Source organism: Bidens hawaiensis, unplaced genomic scaffold (assembly GCF_021521415.1).
Source record: "Bidens hawaiensis isolate Kalapana, Puna unplaced genomic scaffold, B.hawaiensis_p1.1 tig00018747_1, whole genome shotgun sequence".
Lineage (NCBI taxonomy): Eukaryota > Viridiplantae > Streptophyta > Magnoliopsida > Asterales > Asteraceae > Bidens > Bidens hawaiensis.
The window spans coordinates 470,939-493,997 of record NW_027492840.1 but is presented as its reverse complement, the minus strand read 5'-3'; the positions used below and the strand labels follow the sequence as shown (position 1 = coordinate 493,997).

At 35.0% G+C, this 23,059-nt stretch overlaps 1 protein-coding gene across 1 annotated transcript; it reads right to left on the bottom strand.

Moving 5' to 3' along the window:
• Positions 1-368: 368 nt before the first annotated feature.
• On the bottom strand, positions 369-7,805 carry LOC143556869 (ubiquitin-conjugating enzyme E2 variant 1D-like). The gene is made up of 4 exons (XM_077046091.1): positions 7,720-7,805; positions 5,887-6,026; positions 2,209-2,334; positions 369-580 (listed from the first exon to the last, which is right to left on the bottom strand). Exons 1-4 carry the CDS (start codon positions 7,751-7,753, stop codon positions 440-442), a joined length of 441 nt encoding a protein of 146 aa, XP_076902206.1. The 5' UTR covers positions 7,754-7,805; the 3' UTR covers positions 369-439.
• Between the last annotated feature and the right edge of the window lie 15,254 nt (positions 7,806-23,059).

The following is a 23,059-nucleotide window of genomic DNA, read 5'->3' as shown; positions in this document are numbered from 1 at the left end:
GAGAAAATGAGCGTATTTAGGTGGCCACATGTGTTTAGAGACATCATTCTGGAATCTGGATGCTCTTAAAAACCAATTAATATACCTTACATTTTAAAAGCCGAACAATTACATTGAAACCAGTCTGGTTATCAAAACATTGACTTATAGGTTGACACACAAATAGATTTTTATCAGGGAATTTACCACTTAAACATGCACCTGGAGCCAAATCTAAACAAATTAACATGCCAAAATAGCATACATATCAAACACTAAACACAAAGATCATTCCCATTAATCAAACAACATTAAGATGAAGAAACATGACAAGGGTTCTTGTTCTTTTAAAAAACATCATTCACTACATTTTGTTGACTTCCATTAATCATTTGAAAAATGTGCACCAGATATCATATGACCATAATGATTTTGTTTAGTCAATAATTCCTTCCAACTGCTAAAAGAAAGTACCTTCCGGTGGTTGAACAAGCTTACGGTTATGAGGAGCCGCCATCTCTTTCTTCAACTGTATGAGTATGTCTTCCATTGTGTATTCCCTCTGCCAGTTTGCCAAAATCCCAAACTTCTTGGCTTCCACCTACAACAGAAACCAAAGTAATCCACAGAACCGAACCCAAACGACTGAATCATATAAAAAAAAAAAAGATGGTTTGCTTTGTATTTACTGAAAACCAAATTTCACGGTTCAGTTACGCTTTTTTATTATTTGAAAACTAAAAAAAACACAGACCGAACCACACAAAAAAACCATGGTTTGGTCCCGAATTTACTAAAAACGAATTTTACTGTTCCGTTTTGGTTTTGCGTTATCTGAAAACCAGACAACCAAAAAAAAAAACCATTGATTTTTATTTGTGTGTTATTGAATTTATGAAGTATAATTTAATTTTAAAATGTCAAATAATTAATAAGTTTACAAATGGTGTAGCCCAAAATATTTAGATATAAATATGAAACATTTAATTAATCATCAAATAACAAAAACTTTTAGACCCGAATTCACTATTTTTGGGGCTTTTTTGGCGTAAACTGAAATAGCAAATCGGAAAAACCAAAGGGGAACCCATTGTGAAAATTAAAAACTGTAAAAACTGAAACCAAACGCTTTTTAAAAGCTCAAAAAGTGAACTTTTGGTTTAGTTCCCAAAAACCGACCCATGCACACCACTACCAAACTCAACCCACGTTAAAAATATCAACCTTAATCCGAACACACTTAAAATTGTGTTAACATAAACACGATCGTTTAACCCATTTATCTAAACAAGTCAAATGGGTTGACCGATTGGCTGCTAGTAATAAAGTTGTTGACATTCTAATCGGGTTCGCAGGTTATAGTCATAGTTATCAAATGCGCTAGACGCACAAAGCAAATAGGCCTCGCTTGGGACCTAGGCACAAGGTGCGCAAAAAAGCGAGGGATTGAGAAAAATAAAACCTCTTTAAAAATTAATGAAAAATTTGTATTATGTATAAGAAAAATAATACTATTCTTAAGATAAAATAAACAAAAGCTATTATATAACAACTAATATCATCTAATTAGTACCAAAAGTTTTAAGATGGTTATTCCTTCCGATTTTTTATCATTTTTCTTGTTAAACTTCACCTTTAAAATGTTTTTTACATTTTAGATAACAAAAGGGGGTTACTGTAAAGCGAATTAAACTATAAGGAACATGAGCAGCAGAAATCATATGCAGATTAATCAAGAAATAGAAGAAAGATCATTAAAAAAATATACTTTCACTAATCTTGTTCTTTAGTCTTGTGTGAATTGTAGAAACCAAAGAATTATTGATGATTATTGGAGTTAATCAAGTAAATCCAACTCTTTTTTAGAAAATCCCTATCAATTAGTTAAGTGATAAATCAAAAAAATCAAAATAAATCAAAAATCAAAATTCCAGATTGGGTTCCTAAATAAAGGCCTTCACCATGGAAAGTCGGTGAAGTAGCGCTTCGCCCAAAAAAACGACCAGGTCCAGGTAGCCGCTATTAATAACTTATAATAAATGAGTTAAAACAGATCATAAACGTTTAAGCAAACGTGTTAAACAAGTCTAAACAAACACAACCTGTTGTTATTAAACAGTTTAAATATGACAACCCAAAACCTGATTTATGTTCATGTTTAGAAAATTTCCACCCATATACCAATAGAGTCAACACTTTAACTTATAAAAAAGGTCAAAGAGTTCATACCACTCCAGTTTCATGGTTGACACAAGTCATGTTGACCCGGGAATGAAACCGAACAGTAGGGGGCTTCTCAGGGTAGTCTTTGTCACAAAATAGCTTCAATTGGTAAATCCTTCCTTCATGTACAGACTGAAAGCACCACACAATAAACAAAATGTATTAAGAGGGTGTTTAGATGTAGTGGCTGATAACATACAGCCAGAGTAACTTTAGCTGCTGCAATCAAAGCGACTATAAATATACTGTTTCAGGTGTTTGGCAAATGATTATCTGTAACGGTTATTAATATGTTTATCCAAATATCAAAATTCATTCTTACAACTTGAATTCACATTAATTAAATTTCTTTTTCATAATTTATAATAATAGAATTAGAAATGTAACTTGTGTAACAATAATGTAACAATAATTAAGGGTAAATTTAGGGACAAAGAGTTTGTAATGTTTTTGAGTAACATAATGCAATCATTAACCGAACATTTTTAAATGGAGCTTGTTTGTGTTTGGTCGCTTAACTTTAGCCGAACAACGATCAAACACGACCAGTTAAGTAAACAGGGTTTTCTTGTTCGTTCATTAAGAAAATGAGCGTGTTCGTTTTCGTTTATGTTCGTTCGTTAACAATATAGACGAACTGTTCACTAAAATCAACAAACGAACATTACTAAACATAGATGTGGACAACGTGTTGGGCTTAAAGTTATTCAAACTAGACTATATTGTAACGGGCCAAAAAATTTAAATGAATATATTAAGAAATGTAAACGAACGAGCTTAAACAAACGTAAACTAACGAACGCAGCAAACACGTGTTCATGTCCATTGTTTTACTAAACGAACAAAAACTATTATTCGTGTTCGTTCGTTTATTAAAAAAACAAACATAAATGAATTTCTCGCTAAACGGTTCACCAAACGTTCGGTCCGTTTACAGTCCTAATATATGCCATAAGGCCGCAACTAAAATCACGTATATCCTAAGTCTGCAATCAGGTTATTATTATGAAAAAAAAAATTATGTTTTGATCGATTTTATTATAAATAAAAAACTCAGTTTATAATATATATATCCTACTCTTCTAATAAAAGAAAATAACTGTAACACTTGGCATTCTCATAATCCTTCTCACTTATGATTTCCCGCTCATTCATTCTATCGCTAAAAAACGATAAAAATCACGCAGATCTCAATTTCTATTAACACTTCCTTACCTGTGAAACCCTAAGCCATTTATGTCTTCCACGGTCCTTTCTTCTTTCGGAACACTAATGTTTCTCCCTTCAAGTCTCTGTATACTGCTTCTTTATCGATCCAGTTCTTTTGAATTTGATTTCGATTTCATGACAGACTAGACTGAAAGAATCTCAAAAGTGTGATTAGGCGATCAAAGGTCTGGACAGCTCAATTTAGGGCTTCAAATTTCAGGATGAGGTCATTTTCGGAATCATCCAAAAGGTACGTACCATAATTCAATCAAACTTTTATCTGATTTCAATAATTGTTGTGTTTGTGTTTTATTTTATCTGGTTGTGGAATTTGATAACTTTGTTGTGTTTGTATTTGATTTAGGTTTAATCCATTTGACTCGTATCACTTATAAATTGCATTAAACCAAAACAGGGTTGCTTCTCTCAATTTCTCACCCATTTAGCTTTCTAAGGAATGTTTGTTTGTTTAATTTGTTGGGTTAGAACTTAATTTAGTTGTTACTGTTTTTATAAACGTCTATTTTCTATTACTTTTAGAAGACGCTTGCTGCAACCCAACTTTTACAACCATTACCAGCACTTGCTGCAACCCAACTACCTTCATTCTGTTAAATGAGATTGATTTGAGCTGCATTTTAAAATTTAAGGTCACATAGAAGATTTAGTTTGTTTTTTTTTGTAGTTCATAATAAACATCAGTTTTTGCAGCCATATTTGATTTTGTAGGTAGTTCATAATAAAGTTTGTGGTATCCAAGAAGAAACCTTTTGGTTTGTTATTCGTATGCAATTCCTGTTCAGATTGGTAAAAAAAATGGCAGGTTGTTAATGATAACCAATAAAGAAATTTGTCTGCTACCAAGAATTATAGTGCTGCCAAGTGCCAAGAATCATGGTAAGTTTGTTTAATGTTATTTTGTTTATTGTTATATTTTTTGTATCATTGGTGTCGTTTATGAGATATGTGTGTATAGGTTGCAGGCGATGATGGAACTGCCTGGTGGATTCTTGGAGTGATCTCTGATCACCATTTAACTCAGCTGCCTCGTGTAGCCACAGTGGCACTAGGAACTGTACACAATCAACCATTCGCATTTGGTTGGGTATGATGGTTATAATTTTAGTATTATTTTACAAATTAGAGCTAAATTGGTATGAAAGAGCAGCTTATTATAATATTTGTGTTAAGTTATAGGGAAAGAAAAACCCTGGTACCGACCTTAAATATGTGAAGATGTTTCTGAATCAAGTGAAAGATGCAAAATATATGAAGGTTGATAGGTAATGTCTTTTGTTGTATCTTTTTTAATATTGCATAAGAAGAAAAGAACAGGAAAACCTAATCTGTCACGATGGTCTCACTAGCATAAATAAACTTGAATTTGGAACCAAACACTCCTTAAATAGATATTGCCTTACGCTACAATTTGAATTTTGAAAAGTTTTTATGATGTTAATATACCTTTATTTGAAATGGCCCAAATAAACTCTCCGGATTCCGGAAATGTAAACTTAAATAGATTAGAGGTGTGCCTTACGCTTTATTTGGATTTTAGAAATTGTAAATTATGGGTTACTTTGGACTTTTATTTATAGGACTTGGTTTTTTTTTTTGTATTAAAAATTTGAACAGGTTTAACTGGGTAGCTGACAATAAAAGAGGTTGATTATTATGGTGAATTGAATCACTAATTTAAAGTTTTCACAGACACTGATTCTTAGGGTTTTTGCAAAAAAAAAAAAAAAGAAAAAAAGTATTTAGAGTATCGTTGACTATTTATTGAATTTGTTTTGGATACTTGATTATGTTGAAAGAGGATTTTGTTCTTTCATGTCTTAAGCTTTGTTGTTTTTGGATGTGTTTAGGCATGCTAAAGGTATCATTGGAAATTAAATCTCACAAGGCCACTGATATATATAGAAAAGTTATGTTATATATGGTGGTGTAATGGAAGATCTATGTAGTATTACAAAAAAAATATTCATAAATCTAGGCTAAAGTGTTTTAGTTTGTGTGCATTGATGAATTAAATTGATCAATACCTAATGTATCCTTAAAAGAAAAAAGCATAGATATATTTACTTTTTAGTGTTTTTAAAACAAAATCATATCAAGATTGTAGCTATAGTGATGTTTATTTAAGATTTACATATATTCATAGTTATTCATTGAATTTGAATATTTCATGGTTATAAACTATAGACTATTCTCGATTTATGTTTAATTTTGAATTGATTGTATTTTTGTTTATTTATATTTATATCATTTGTATCATCCCGTGTATTACACGGGTTCTAAAACTAGTATATATATATATATATAGGATGAATATCATTACAGAACTGTAAAATTATTTAAGAACTTGAAGGAACCCTTGAAAACTAATGTTTTTTATAAAAAAATTTGTATGTTAATGTTCTTTGAGATTAGTTTTATCATTTTTTTAATATATTTAAGAAAAAGAGAGTTTACGTTATGAGGACCGATGATGGTGCCGGTCCACGAACGCATATAAATGTCATCTCCATCGTCCATCCCATAACTCACGGTGCCATCTCCGATACCCTTTTCTCCACGCTCAAGTTCCTCTAGCAATCTGAAATTTCTAGGCACTATAACAAAAAACAAAAATAAACAAATAAATAAATTTGAGTATTATCATTGAAGCAAGTTTTAGTAATGTTTATAATTCAACTTGTATTCTTGCCACTTCTACATATACACCAGAACTAACACAAAAAATATAACAAAACAGCTGCACACACATTGATAATTTAAAGCTGGACTAACCTTTCTTATCTTTATGTATAATCATCATAAAAAACATGACCTACCTTTTATCTCCATGTACAACCATATATGATATTGTTTCAGCTTTCTTTATATCTATAGCCTCTTTAGTATTAAAAGGTGCTCCGAGAAGTTTTGGTCTCGAAAGCCAAAGGCAGAGGCGCTTGGTGTTAAAAATATTACTAATGAATACAAATGGCCTCTAGGTACAACCAATAGAAGCATAACTCTAAGTACTTAGACAGTTAGACTACACAAGTACAAGTACTCTATGCATGATTTGCTAGCACGTGCACTCACTAAACAACTCACTCGGCTCATTACATATTATAAAAGAAATCAAGCCGATACAAATAAAGAATTACTAGGGTTTTGTAAGCATCTTGGGATGAAAAATCGCGCCTAAGGCACAAAGCATATCGCTTTTGATCAACGTCCAAAAAGCAAACTTGAGGCGCGCGAGGTGCACTAAATACAGTCTAAGGCGTGCGCCTTTTGTACACTGGATGTTTTTATGAATCAGAATGTTGTAAAACTGGGTTTGAAGGTTGCACATGTATGTTATTTAAATATCAAATCATATATAAGGCTTAACTATAGCTAAATTTAGGGTAGGAGATGCTAAAAACCTATGAGATACATAATAAACTTATATAAAACGTTGTGCCTCGCATATAAAAATCAATGCACTTTTGCGCTTCAGTTTTAGACCATGTCTCTTTTCTGCGCTTCTTGCTTTTTAAAACCAATGTTAAAAAAAAATTCAAGATATTCCAATGACCTTCTAACTTGATATGGTACCCTCCAATTTCTGACTCAATTACAACCCAAGAATCTAATACAAAGAATATACAAGATTACAAGCATCCAAACAGTCCCCAAAATATCAACATCATTGAAGATTTGAAGGTGATAATAGGACCTTATCTAAATCTACAAATAAACGTGTTATAACATGTAAAAGAAATAATATAAATTTGCATAAAAAGCTTACGTTCCTAGGCATTAAAGTTGTTATCATATGCATCGTGATAAATGAAAGACGTGCATTGAACACAATCTTCACAAAAACTTTTGAATGAAAACGCATATACAAGCTTCGCCCTTGATCGGATGATAACTCATTCACATTCCCTACAGATTTGGTGAACTAATCATACAGAATGAAGTTCAAAATCCCCAATTTTCATTCATGTAAATAAAAGCCGAGGGCATAAGGGGCATGATGAGATGAGATGAGATGAGTTGAGTTGAGTTGAGTTGAGTTGAGTTGAGGGTATCATAACAATTAAACTAATTTTGAGAAACAAACTAAACCCTGGAGGTAGAGGTAGAGGTAGAGGTAGAGGTAGAGGTGATGAAAAAATTGAAGTTGATCATTGTGTACCAAATTAATTAGGCCATAACATAATAAATCAAGAGTGAATTTGATCATAAACCCTAAATAAATAATAATAATAATAATAATAATAATAATAATAAGGTTGGGTTTTGGATAGAGAAAAGAAAACTGACCGACAACAGTGGATCCACCTGAGCCAAGCGTCATCAGTTCACAATTCCAAAGACCCTCCAACACACCAAAACTATCTATCTTCTTGGTGGAACAAGGGGTGACTAGTGAGACGTAATAACCAACCAAAGACAAACATTTTTATTTTTTTCCAAAATGTTTCTCTTTTATTTTCATTTTCTATTTTTACTTTTTTTTATTCCTTTTTAATTCTTCTATATTGTTTTAGTATGGTGAGGTGCCTTCGAAGCTCTTTAATTTTATTTTTTTCTTATAAATCAACAAATTTATTAAACTTAAAATACAATAATAATAAAAATCGAACTAAACTAAACAAAAAAACATATAAATAAAAAAACATACAAATAAACAAAAAAAAATAGTCATCGTTTTGCGTATTTTGTTATTATCCTTGCCTATTTTTTCTCCAAACACGCCCGTATGGTCGGATCTAGATGCGAGAGATCCTTTTGCGAGGAGCTTGAAATCCTTCTCTCGTTGTCGCTCCGAGTTAGCCTTCTTTCTTTCTTTCTTCATGCATGGCTTTGTATTCCGCATGCATCGCTTTTCTTTCTTCATGTCTTATCTTGAGTTCATTTTTTGAGTGTTCTTCTCCTTGCGAAACTCTTTAAGTGCAAGCTCCAAGTTGTCAAATCGCGCGCTCACATCGGAACTCATCGAGGATGTCGTTCTAGATGAAGATCACCCACCTCTAGCCGCCGCCTTGGCCTTGTCTCTTCCTACCGGACGTGGCAACTCAACCGGTTCATCAAAAAGAAATCGGGATCAATCTCGTTTAAGTTAAATTGAGAACGAGCATCCAACCCGACTTGAGACGGCAATTGATTGGCCTAAGCAGACGTTGTTTTTGACCGTATGGACGGTAGTGGCAGTGAAGATGTCGGGACCGGATGCCACTTTGGCGAGCTCGTGCATTTCCTCCAAATTTCCAACATGCCAAAGTCGTGACTATGAAGGCCCTTGTATTGTTTCAATCATTCGTGTCGCTTCCTTTGTTATTTGTAAGGCGATTGTGAATTTTGGAGAAGTTGTTCATTTTTAAACCATTTCGTTCCATTTGTTGGAGACGGAATCATCCCCGTGGTAGCGACCTCGACCCATTATCTCAAAAAACTTACCACGTATTTTGCCCAAAATGCCGCGTTGCGTTTACCATCACCTACGATACTGTCACACCCCGACCAAAGGCGGCGGAACATGCCGGGGTGCAACCGATTGCCCAAATACACAAGACACTATTTAAAGTGACAATATTTAATTAACTCATTTTATTTCAACGTATCAATAAACAACACATCTCGTCCACACAAACAAGTTGAATACAAGTAGCAATTATATTGTTCGTTTTATTAATATCCTAATAGTCTTGATAACGTTGTCGTCAAGTCCTCAAGTCAACAAAAGTCAAACCTGTAACATTTCATAAAATAAAGTTTGTCAACACAAAGGTTGGTGAGCAATTTATAAGTTTGAGCATATAAGTACATAGTAATAAAAAGCCTCAAAACTTGTATACGAAACAATAAGTAAAAGCCATAATTTGGATAAAATCGCTAATAGACTTACGTTAGCGACACATGCCATAAAAGAATACCAGATGAATCAGGATTTAATAAAATATCGTTAATTGCATTACGTTAACGACACCGTGCTATAAGAGAATACCAGATAGATCACGGATTTATAGACTTCCCCTATGACTGAAAGCGATAAACACATAGACATATAGCATAGAACACCAAATCAAGCAAGTATTTAAGTAATGTATACAATCACGTTTGTGGGTTTAAGATTCAAGTAAATAAAGCATTTAGTTTGATAAGTATGAAATGTCACCCCAAAACGAAAGATGGAAAACGGGGTATGAAAGTACTCACCTCGACTGATGAACCGAGAAACTAATAAGTGATCGACATAAAGAAAGCTTGTAAACGAAACGAACGAATCCGACTTGAAAGCTAATTGAAAACGAATAAATAAAATATATTAATGAACTTGAAACCATAATGAAACTATATTGGAAACAATGAACGATGAGGTTTGGTTGTAAATTGGATCACCAGTTAATTTGTTAATGATTAGGGACTCGTACTTAATTGATAATTTAAAATAAAATATTATTATTTTATTATGCTTTTAAATAACTAAACCAATATCAAAATAGAAAACAAGACATGCTTAATTTAAGAGTTCGGTTTTATAAAAATGAATAGGTAATAAAGTTTATAATAATATTATTAATGATAAGACAGTAATGATAATAATAATTCTAAAAAGATATGTTATATATATATATACATATATAAGATAATAATAATAACAATAACTATTTCTAATAATACTAATATAGTATAATAATTATAACAATAGTTATTATTAATAATACTAATATTAATATTTATAGAATAGAAATCTTGTATTAATTATAATGTTGTTGATAAAAATGTTAATAATAATAAATAATATTGATAGTAAATAATGATATCATACCCGATGTTGGTTCGATTTCTAAACGAGTTCACAAAATAACTATAATGATATTATTGCTAATAATTAACGATAATAATATAATTTTAATAGATAATGATAATATGATCTTTAATAATATTAATAACTTAAATATTTATAATAATAATGATAATAATAATAATAATAATGTTATCAATTAATAAATATAATAGTAAGTTATATGTAATAATACTAATAAAAATCTTTATATATTGATATTAATACTATTAGTAACAATAAATTTGTTAAGTATAAAATTTATATCAAAACCGGTCTAGGATGAGTCACGAGCCCGAGGCCTCTAGTTTATTAAATAACGTACAACCCAAAACGAAAGCAAGATAACAATTGTTAATTTAACCCATAAGAACTTAATATATCTATTACCCGACTACTCATCTTTTCCCCAAATCAAACCAATTCCATACTAAACCAACTCGTTTCAAAGTATATAACCAAATATATAAAACCAGTTATTCACGAATTTAAATCCGATAATCGATATACGAAAAAAACTAGTAACACTAAAACTCAAAATTAAATAACCTTTTAGATGTTTAAGACGTGGCTCTATACCCGGAAGGTAATGAACCGCACCTGCCGGAGACGGAAACCGTAACCGGAGGGAGGGAGGAAAGAGATAGAGAGAGAGAACCGGAGAGAGAGAAACGAAAAGAGAGAGAGAGCTGAGGGAGATACAGGGCATCGGGGCCACGGCGGCCGGAAAAACAGGGGTGGCTGAAGCTGGTGGCCGACGCGGGAAAACGAAAGGGAAAAAGGGTTTGGGCGGCTAGGGTGGAAAGGAGGTGGTCGGAGCCACGGGGAGAAGGTGGCCGGAGTTCACCGGAGATTTTCGGAACCGAGGTCGCCGGAAAACGGCAAGGTGGGGTGGCGGCTGTGGTTATATGTGTGTGTGTGTTAGGGCTCGCCGGAGGTGGTGGTGCGTCGGAGATGGTGGTCGGCAGGGGTGGCGGCGGCGGCCGGAAATCGGCGCCAGAGATGGGAAGGAGAAGATGGGGGCTTGGTATAATGATAGATAGTGTTAGGGTTTTTGGGTTTGTTATATTTATTATATATTTTCAAAAACCACCCCTTAAGTTTGAATCAATGTTTAATGTGAGTCTAAAGGTTTGTAAAACTCATAACGACTTTTCGATAATCATTTTGAATTCCTTATGTTTTTCTTAGCGTCACTATAATATGATAAACATCGGTTTATTGATGATCGAGATCTATAATATAATATTGTATAATAAATAAATAAAGTTCTAAAAATGTTGAGTCGGGTTCACGTAATAAAAGTTTACAAAACGAAAACAACTCGAGACTCGAATTTGACGAATGCCACGGATACATATAAAAGCTTTAGTATTAGTAAACAAAAAAACATGAAATATATATAAATAATTTGATGAGTTACCTTCAATTGAGTCTTCGGATGAGTCGATCCACGCTTGCGCCAACGCCGCTTCCTCATCGTCTTCCCATTTTTTCCTTTCAACCTTTTCGGTAGTTGTTTGATCGGCATTAACCTTCTTTTTATGGCTTCGTTTGCGACGAACTTGCGGTTCGTCTACTTGGATTCCAGGTATTGGAGTTTTAGGTGTCTGGGTGTTTGGGTTTGGGTTGGCGGAGGCATAAACGACATTGGTATTCGATACAACATATCATTGGGAAACGGTTGTATGATTAGAGGCATTACGGGTAGATGTTTGTTGGCATAGAAAGGGTTGGTAGGGTCATTGTTGTTTGCAAGCTTACTAGCCCACCACCTTTGAGACGGATCCCACGGGGTTGGGTTTGGGTTCAGGTTTGAGCTCGAGCACGTGTTCGGGTTTGAGCTCGAGCACGTGAAATTTGAGAAATGATCCATGGTAGAGAGTTGAGAGATTTTTAGAGTGAAATTCGAGAGTTTATTTGAGTGAAATTTGATATTTGTTTGAGTAAAAATGGAAAAAAAATGGTTTGTATTATATAGAAAATAATTAGTTATTTTTTTTATAAAGAGCCGTTAACTAGCCGTTAGGGGGGGGGGGGGGCACCAGTTATTGAAGAATGGCGCCGACCGTTGGAACGTCGGGTAGCACCGCGCTCCACCACCAAGGGTGCCCCTTGGTGGTGTTGAGCGCCTAACGGCGCCCGCCTTCCTCCTCTAAATCGCCCCATAGCAACCCGTCTCACCACAACTTTGAGTTTTTAATTTGGTATGAATAACCATTTTCTAGAAGAAATGTCTATATAAAAAATCATATGTGATAAATCTCTCTTTACTGGTCACGTATTTTCAACTTTGGAGGGTTCTAGACTCTGGCACTAAAATTTCAGACGTGTTTCTAGAGTTTGTGTGGAAGTCGATATCCCAAGTAGTGATGCAAACCAGTTTAGTTAAGCTATGAATGATGTGGATTGGAATTTATCTCAAATAGCTTCTGTTTTTATGCAGCCTACCGATGGTGGTTGATCTATTGCACGGTTTCAAAAAATATAAAACGTTGTGGTTTTCAAGCAAATATTTACTCTAAACGATGCTTCACTCACAAATCTGTTACAGTGAACTACACGTTGATATAAATTAAATAGTTCAATGCCAAATCTGTGGACCTATAAAGTTGAGAAGCTTGGCATTTATATGCATTGTGATGGATAATTTATTGCCTTCTCTAGCAACTATGAATAGTGAGGAACATCTCACAAACATCATAGCTTTGGAAAAAAAAAAGGTAAATTAAAAATCAAATTAAACAGTTCTCACCATTTAACCTGTATTTGGGTAATGCTATCTTTATAATAGAAATTCATATCTCACTATATAATAATAAAAAAAGCCATCTGCCATGTGTCAACCGCTTAATTGAATTTTGAATTTCTATCCAAACCCTAAAGTCACTTTGGCATCAGTCGTTCTAGAAACTCTGCCTCTCACAAACCCTAACTAACATCTTCTGTCTGTCAGATGTGTCCGTTATCTCATATTAGATCAATGTTTCTCTTCATCATCATCTTGTCAAGGATATTTTACTCGATCTTCAATAAGGTATGTTTTGTTCCTATTTCATCAATAGTATTATTAACTAATTCTTCTATTTCGATTTCACATGATTAATCGCAAAAAGAATAATAGATCTTCAGTGTAGGAAGACGACGACCATGGAGGATTCTTGCATTCTTTTGATAGGAGTTTCGTTGAAGCCTTTTGCCTAGGGATTTGAAATTGATAAAATCATATGACGGAAAATGTTCCATGGACAACTTTCCAAAGTTAAGCTTTACCCAAAAAAGTCAAAACAATTTTATTAACGCATTACGGGTTTTTGTTTCTTTAGATTTTTGCAAATAGTTGGGATAATTCTCTTCATGCTTCATTTCTTCTTTGTTTAGTTAACTTGTATATATATTTTTTTATTTTAATTATTTCATTCGTTCCAAATTTGGTTCAGTATGAAGTTAATATGTGTATGTTTTACAAATGGTCAAGTTATATATAAAGTTTACTATCTAATTCAAACAGAAAGTCATTTTCTGGACCAACATATAAATTTACTGAAAGTCTTGAACTTTGAAGCTGCTATTGTATTAATTTTCAACCATAGAATTAGAAGGGTAAAAGCTCGTTTGTTTATTTATCAACATTATCATTCGATATTTTTAGTTATGCAAAACATTTAAAGCATCATTTTAAGTAAACCAGCCAAACTCATAGAAAATATTCAACTTAGTAAGTTTCATCACCAATTTATCGACCTTATAAGACCACCCAATTTATCGACCTCATATATACTACAAGTTCGGTAATCTTCTATGTTTGGTTCACTGAATTTTACATAACTTTAAATAATAATTTGTTCTCTTATTAGTTAGTGGTTATGCATTATGCAAATTTTGGAAAAAGGTATTTACCAGTAATGATCATGACATAGATAAACCACATCAAATATGTTTGTTATAGTTTACCAGGTTTTGAATTATTCTTTAACAATATGGAGATATATGTACTTTCCGTAATCTATTAGTTATGGTATATATTAATATGTTTTAAAAAAGACTTTTATTATTAAAACTATGGGACGTCAGTATATGATTCTTATAGACAATTTCGACATGTTTCTTGACAAATAGTGTGATTTGAATTTTGTAGCATTCCTAATAGGTCAAGTGGGTTAAAAAATAGATAAACAGGAAACATGTTAAAAGCCACCAAATGTGTACTTTTAGGTTGCATAGTCATCAAATTGCTTATGATTTGAGTTTTTAAGGTCGAATTTTTGAACCATTTTGAGATTTAGATTACTTTTATATTAATGTTTTTGTTATCTTAATTACAACAATAACTATTTGTGATTCATGCAGGTTGTTAGATAAATTGAATTAATTGGCTGCAGATTTATTATAAGGGGTAAACTGGTAACAGTCTACTGTTTGACTTTTGTTAGTCAAACTGCAGGTTTTGGTATGTGGTATTTTCACCTTAAGGGTATATGTATCATGATACCAGATAAACTCATTTGAGAATCTATATTACTTTTTTTCTTTAGCTTATAGAAAGCTTGATATATGAATAATCTTTGTTGTTTTATTTTTTCAACCCGTGTAACACACGGGTATATAGCCCAGTTTCATATAAAAATAAAAATGTGGAGTAATGACCAACCTTTCGAAGCACTATTCCAAGAAGTTCCATTATTAGGGCCAAGAGATTCTCTAAAGTTAATAATAAAATATCAGTTATCAATTTAATAACCTTGCATGAATTAATTATGACACTAGACTTACATTTTTGGGATTCATATTTTATACCTCATATATGTTAGTTGTCATCACTGTTGCAAGCTCAAAACATGTAATTACTATACACATTAACTAACCTGCTTATTTATTGACTCGATATTTAAACTAGACGTGCACAATTCGGGTTCACCTTGAAAACCCGAACCGGTTCGGAACCGGTTTTTTTCACCCCGGGTACAAAATGACACCGGTTCCAGTCAGGAACCGGTTCGGTTCCCGACCCGAACCGATGCCCGGAAATGCAAACTTTTAGGAACCGGGTAGGGTGGAACCGGAACCGGTTTTTACGTAAAAACCGGTTCTACCGGTTTTTTTTGAAATTTAAACATTATAGCCGTTAGGAACCGGTTCCAACGGCTATATAGCCGTTTTTGACCGTTGGAACCGGTTGTTTTAACTATAAATAGGTTATCTTCTTTCTATAAATAGCAAGGTTTGTTTGTGTACTTGTTAAACCACTCCCAAAACTATAAAACACACTCCAAACCACAATTAATCTTAAACTGACAACAAATGGCAACCAATGATGACGTTGTTATGGTGATCGAAACAACAAGATGCCCCGATGTTTGGGTTCATTACGATTTGTGTCTCATGACCGACTCACATGAGTTGGCACGTTGCAAATATTGCTTGAAGTTTCTTAAAGCAGCGTCCAACTCGACATTACGAAAACATACGAATAAGTATTGTCGAGAGAAAAGAAGATTGGAAGCTAAAAAAACGGAAGTGGGAGAGTCGTCCGGCTCTACAACCCAAAAATAAGTATTCCCGGATTAAAACGACGGACTTTGTTTTTTATGTTTTAGTTGTTATGTTTAGTATCGTTTATGTTTTAATAATGTTTGTAATAGTTATTTTTTAGATGAATAAATTGTTCGTCGTTATTAAAAAAGTAACAAACAATTAATCATGAGTAACAAAAGTAATTATAATAAAACAAATCAAAACTAAATATTAGTTGAACAAGTTACAAATAATTTTACCAAAACAAATAATTACAACTCTTCTTCGTCTTCATTCTCGTCTTCACCCTCGTCTTCGTTATCGGAAGAAACCCCGTCCTCCGCCTCCTCATCATGAATATGACGCTCTATTGGTATTTCGTCTTCAAAATTCGCCTTGTGTTGTACACGATCCACTGCATCCAAATGGTCCTTTAGGCAAATGCAAACCTCTAGAGACTCGGGAGTTAGTTTTGTTCTTCGCATAGATAACACCCTCCCACTAAGAGAAAAAACCGATTCGGAAGCAACCGTTGAGGCTTGTACGGCAAGCAAATCACGAGCCATGGCGGATAGAATGGGAAATTCGTTTTGTTTACCTTTCCACCAAGCCAACAAATCAATATTGCGAATTTCGTCGACCGTTGCGCCCTCAACATAGTTTGCTCCACTATATCGACCAAGTTCGCTACTTGGTGTGTTTCCTCTTTGCCTCTTAGATGCCGATTCACGAATCCCATTCATCAAGTTTATAAGTGGGTCATTGCACGGCCTACCAGTTGTTGTTTTTTTCACAAAAGACGATCTCGTGCTTGGACCATACATTTGAAAATAATGGTCATAAAGGTCTTGAAGGTTTTTGTTGAACTTGTCCTTCGCTTTCGTCGACAACTTCGGGTCAATCTCGTGCATACCTAAGTTGTCGAATATTTCCTCAATCGTTGTTTCAACCCCATTAACATTCCAATAGGGGTTTAATGCGGCGGCACAAGTAAAGACCGGCGGTATGATTTCAAAATATTTTATGAACTTTTCTTTCATCACCGCAACAATATTTTCGAAGAGTTTGTTCTTCTCCGCAAAGCTTTTAAAAACACAAGACATATAGTACAATTCTTGCAAAACCCAACAACTAGTAGGGTAATAGACTCCCGATAATTTTGTTGTTGACTTTTTGAACACATCAAGATACTCCAACAAATAACCGACTTGGACCCAAACACTTTCCGGAAACATATCGGCCTCGCGTTCTTCAACAAGATTGTTATGAAAAGCTTGTAAAGTTTGGCGTTGGGCAAAAGCACACTTTAACATATGACAAGTTGAGTTCCAACGGGTTGGAACGTCACAATTCGGCCCCAAATACTTTCTTTCAACCGACTTGCAATAGTTCTTATATTCAAGATGTCTTCTTTTACCACTTTTGAAGACATCTTGTAACATAAGTCTAAAGTATTTTAAATCATCACAAATGTGTTCATTGTCAAGACCTATTTGAACAACCAAGTTGATGATATGTGCAACACATCGGACATGAAAAAAATCCCCGAAATAAGGTGGTGAATATTTAATGATAAATTTTTCAGCCGCCTTAGTATTGTTTGAAGCGTTGTCAAACGAAATCGAAAATATTTTATTTCTCAAGTTGTAAGTCGTTATAACTTCATCAAGTAATTCAAACAATTTTTCGGCGGTATGTGGGAACGGGAAGTTTTCAAAAGCGATGGTGCGTTTCATCAATTGCCATGTCACCGGATCAACCCAATGAGCGGTGACACATATGTATGATTCGGGCAACCAGTGTGGTGCCGACCAAACATCGGTAGTTAAACTAACCATGGCTTCTAAAGAATGAAAAGACTCGATTAACTCTTTTTTAGCACACTCTCACAACCTGATACAATGACGTCTTAAGGTAGTACGACTTACATGTGTGTATCTCGGTTGTAGAGTTTCGCGAATCAACGACGTCAACTCCGGGTCATCAAAGTGGTTAAATGGCAAACCTCGTTGAATAACGAACTTTGCCATTCTATCTTGAACTTGAGTCGTGTTGTAACGAAATAGTGTACCATCTTTACCCAAGTCAATTTGATCGGTCGCGCCAATCCCTTTCAACGCCTTGCAATATGGCTTCTCGATGTGCTTTCTCAAAGTAGAGTTGGAATCGTGCTTTAATATTGAACCACATAGTTTGCAACGAGCCTTTTGATAACCTTCGTCATCCACAATCAAATCCCAATTCTTCCATATGTCTTGGTTGCGGTTATGGTTGACTACCGTAACAACCCTTGGGTCCTCCGTAACAGGAACGGGGGCAACAAAAACACTCTTCTTAGCCTTGTTGTTAGTTTTTTTGATGGGTGCCATAATAATATTTAGTTGGATGGTCGGGTAAAGGAACGGGTTTGCTAAAAGAGTAGTATTGTAGTTTGTTTTTGAGTTTGGTGGTGAAACAAGTAATGAAAACAAGTTATATATAGGTTTGGGCATCAAAAACCGGTTCCAACGGCTATATTACCGTTGGAACCATTGTCTCAAAAACCGGTTCCAACGGCTATATTACCGTTGGAACCGGATCTATTGTCTCAAAAACCGGTTCCAACGGCTATATTACCATTGGAACCGGTTCCAACGGCTAATTGGTGTCTAAAAAAACCGGTTCCAACGGCTATATTACCGTTGGAACCGGTTCCAACGGCTAGTTTGACTTTTGTTTGACCCTTCAAAAAAAACCCGTCGGAACCGGTTATTCCGGGTACGAACCAAACCGGTTCCAATTAAGAACCGGGTAGGAACCGGGTTGGAACTGGTACTGACATACAAATAGGAGAACCGGGTACGATTTTCGGGTACAAAAATACCCAAACCGGGTATTGTTCCAACCGGGTTGGAACTGGAACCGGTTCCGGTTCGGTTCAACCGGTTAGGTTCCGGAACCGGTTTTTTTGTGCACGTCTAATTTAAACCACTAATTTTGTCACTTCAAGATTATGGCGTGTAACATCCTGTCTTAGAGAAACAAAGTAATTATTTTAATAATAAAATAAGGGAATTAATAATGGATGGGATTAGCCTAATGAAGGGGCATTGGAAAGGTCTATGGACTTATTAGGGTATAAATTCCCTTAACCTAAAACCATAAACACTAAGGGAGTGTTTGGTTCGTGGAAATTGAATTGGAATTGAAATTGGAATTGGATTTTGAATTGGAATTGGAATGGGAAGGAATCCTTTAAAATCCTATAATGTGTTTGGTTGGTATATTATTTATGGAATTGGAATTGAAGGTTATAAAAAATGACAAATTTATCCAATAGGACTAAAAATATGAATAAAAATACCAAACTTAAATATTAATAAAAAAACTTTTAATCACCACAATCCTTGATTTCTACCAAGCCATAGTCGCCTTCGACAGATCTGCACAACTCCGTCACCGATTCCTCGTATACGTCGGTAACAAAACCGCCGGAACAACCGTCAGTTACCATAACAGCGCGAAGAACCGCCTCGTCGGATCTGCACAACTCTATTACTGTTTCCTCTTCACTATGTATACCCGGTTAGCATTACCGCCGGAACAACCGCATGCTATTATAACAACGCGAAGAACTTGATGGAATCGATCGGCATCTTGCAACAGCGGTCGCGTCAAGACGTACGAGGTTGTGGTGGCGGATGTGGAGAGAAACGTTAGTGGCGGCGTTAATGGTGGACCAATTGAGATCAGATTCCGGCGAGGGTGAGGATGGGGTTTGGATGGAGAAGGTTTTTTACAAGGGTGGGTGATTTGGTAACTTTGGTAGGATTCCATAGCTTCTTAAACTTTCCTTCCCTTCATTGAAGGATTCTAAATTCCTTTATGTATAGGATTTGTTGTGATTTAAATGAAATTCCAATTCCTATCATTAACCAACCAAACATGTTAAGGGATGGAATGTAAATTCCAATTCCATTAAAATCCTTTGGATTCCAGCCAACCAAACAGGCGCTAACATTATTATCACCATCTAAAACACACACCAAACACTCTTTTTGAAGTCGGTTTCATTATAGACGTGAGGTCGAAGACTCACTAAAAAATAAAGCGATTATAACTAATTAGTTAGCGATAAGCGGGTGTCGAACACAGTGAATTTGTGGAAAATGTGTTACTAAGTAGTTTTGTAACTAATCTATATTAAACTAAGTGCAAAAAGTAAAATCAATGATTTGGTTGTTTGGTTTGATGTAACAATAAGAACTAAAGACAATTTAACAAGTTTAAAATCAATATGAGGAAATATGTCTTCCCTCGGTTTCAGGTTTCTACAAAAGCCAACATGAATGTTTAACAGAGATGAACGATAATTATATAGTTCGTGATTATGCACAATTGTGATAATTGAGGACTAAGTACTTGGATTATAAATGCAAAGTAATCACTCAAATATCAATTAGATTATCTAATCCCGAGTCCCTCACGATTAATCTCGATTGCATACAGGACCAAGAATTGATGGCTTAGAACACGAATTTGATAAACTAACAAATTAACAATCAATTCATAACACCATAATAATGAAATCAATAAGATTAAACTATTATCTTAGAAATTCATAAACATTCACTTAACATTCATAAAGAAACCTTACAATCCGAGGAAAACATAAAGAGAATTAGCCACGCATCGTTTGATTCATCACCATATCAACTAGTTTGTAGGAATGAATCACAAACATCAAACTAATGATCACAATCACCACAATATTGTTCTTGGACTCCAAATTCGTCTCTAGGGTGTTTTAGAATGAAGGATTAGTGAAAAGACAACAAAAAAAAAGGAATATAATATTCCAAAAACGGCAGTTATGAATGCAATACCGTGGCCCACGGTTCACACCGTGGGTCACGGTGTGATCCTTGAAACACTGGACCGACCGTGGGTCACGGTTGACTCCATGGTCACCGTACCAGCCACGGTACGGTGACTTCTGTTTTGTTTGGTTACTTTTGACCGTGGCCCACGGTCTACCGTGGGTCACGGTGGACTTCAACCACACCCTTCGTTTTTCACATGTATTGACCTCTCTCGAGTCTCCGGTTTCTTCAGAGTCTTCGTTATACATCATAATAGCTCCGGGACCTCCTTTGTACCTACAATTCACTGCAAACACCGTAGTTATCTAATTCCACATGATAAACCAATTAAATGCATGATTATTACCGTCTTAAATCACTTAAGAATTGTCCAATAGACCACCCGTCACATTCCCACACTTAATCGTTGCTTGCCCCCAAGCAACATCTCAACACAACTTTTATTATTTTTAACTTATAGCCACCGATCTTACCACAATTCCGGTTCAGTTACGGTCTCAAGTCATACCCTATTCCCTCATTTCTTTCGGTTGCACTAGTCCACTTGATGTTCCATTTAAACCATAGAGTTCTAACCAAACCTAACATGCTTTCGGTTTTTACCCATACATAACACACATTTACACATATAACCAATTCTCCTCACATACGCTTGTGCAATCATTAAATCTCCACCTACATAAATGCTTTGACACAAATGCAAATTAAGAGGACTTAAAATGGGTTCTAACGGGACTAAGTGTAAGGGTATGGAAGGGAATATTGAAAGTAGCTCAAACGATCCGATCTGGCTTATTACAAACAAACTAAGTAAACAATGAAATAAACAACTATATACATCACTAACGTCATCATTTTTTTTACTATATAATACTTGAACATTGCATACTTAAATATTGCAACTCTAATACAATTTTTTTTGTAAGCATGATAAACATAATGCTTAATACATCTTATTGACAAATACTAAAACAATTACATAAAAACCTATTAAGTCGGATCGTTTCGCAATATAACACCGGGGTTGATTAAGTGAAATAATAATAGGCTCAAAAATGTTTTCTAAGGGAACCAACCCCCCGCCCCTCTCATTATCCACGCTCATATATGTAATGTATGAGGCCCAACCCCCAAAACCCACACTTGCACTCATCCAGACAAGGCTTAACTTAAGTGCCTCTATCACTTTTGCATTCATGTCAAGCTAAAATCTCAAAATGCACTAATTGCACAAGTTATATCGTAGAAATCTCAACTTTCTTTACAATCCTTATTTTCTCGACTTGCAAGTGTAACGACATGTTATGCAAGTTATTGCACCGAAAGCATGCTAACCTTGATTAGAAAACTACATAATCTCCTTTTAAAAACAACTAGGCACATGTTATTTAGGGAATTGTGACCATGAAAAGGGACCAAAACTTTACCCCGCCATCTTATAACTTTCTGGTTTCTTTAAACACATTTTTTTTTTAATTTTTTCTGATTTTTTATGTTTTTATTTTATTTTATTTATTTATTTTAATTTTTTTTAAACGAAATATTCCTCATCCCCACACTTGGGATACATTGTCCCCAATGTACGGTTTTGAGAAAAATGAAACAAACTACTTCTTAAACAAACACAACCTTCTTTTCAACACAACCCATAATACTTAATCATAAGTATTCCATCCTCCAACATCCACCCAAAAACAAATAAAAACACAAATGATAACAACTATACAGACATATACAGAACGAGGTTCACTTGGAATCACGAGACTCAATCAATTGTAAGGCGGGTGGGCCGGCCCAATGATAGATGTCATGAAATCTGAGAACTGGCCAAAATTAAACGCCCAATCGCCGCCGCTGCTTCCTTCTTCTTGTGATGGTGGTGGTGCCATTGACTGCATTGGGTTGACCCATATGGAATGATGAAGAGGTGGTTCAGGATAGCGTACCGAACCGTCATTTGGAGGTAGGGTCGTGTAATCTACGATTGGTGGATCCGGTACAACCGGTTCAACTGCATGCCATTGATCATGCATCCGCCGATTCCTATCATCCAAGTATCTCATATTCATCTCATGCTCTCGCCCGTAAGCATTGGCACGGTTCCACATCTCTAACCTGTCATGCCTCTCTTTTCGGCCCGCTCAGCATAGCCCCCCATAAAGGTCTGATGGTCAAATAATGCACGCGACTCATTCGACCATTTTTCATACGTGAAAGGCCTATGCCTTTCCACCACCTCATTCATTGACCCCACATGGACCCAATTATTACCATACGAGTCATACCCAGCCGAATAATCCCAACCCCCGTGTTGGGAACTGCTACCACCACCCACATCCATGAAATATGGTTCACCCATTTCCTCTACTTGTTCAACTTCCTCATCTGCCTCAGCTTCTACATCTTCTCTTATTACTCTCCACCTCACGTTATCACCCAC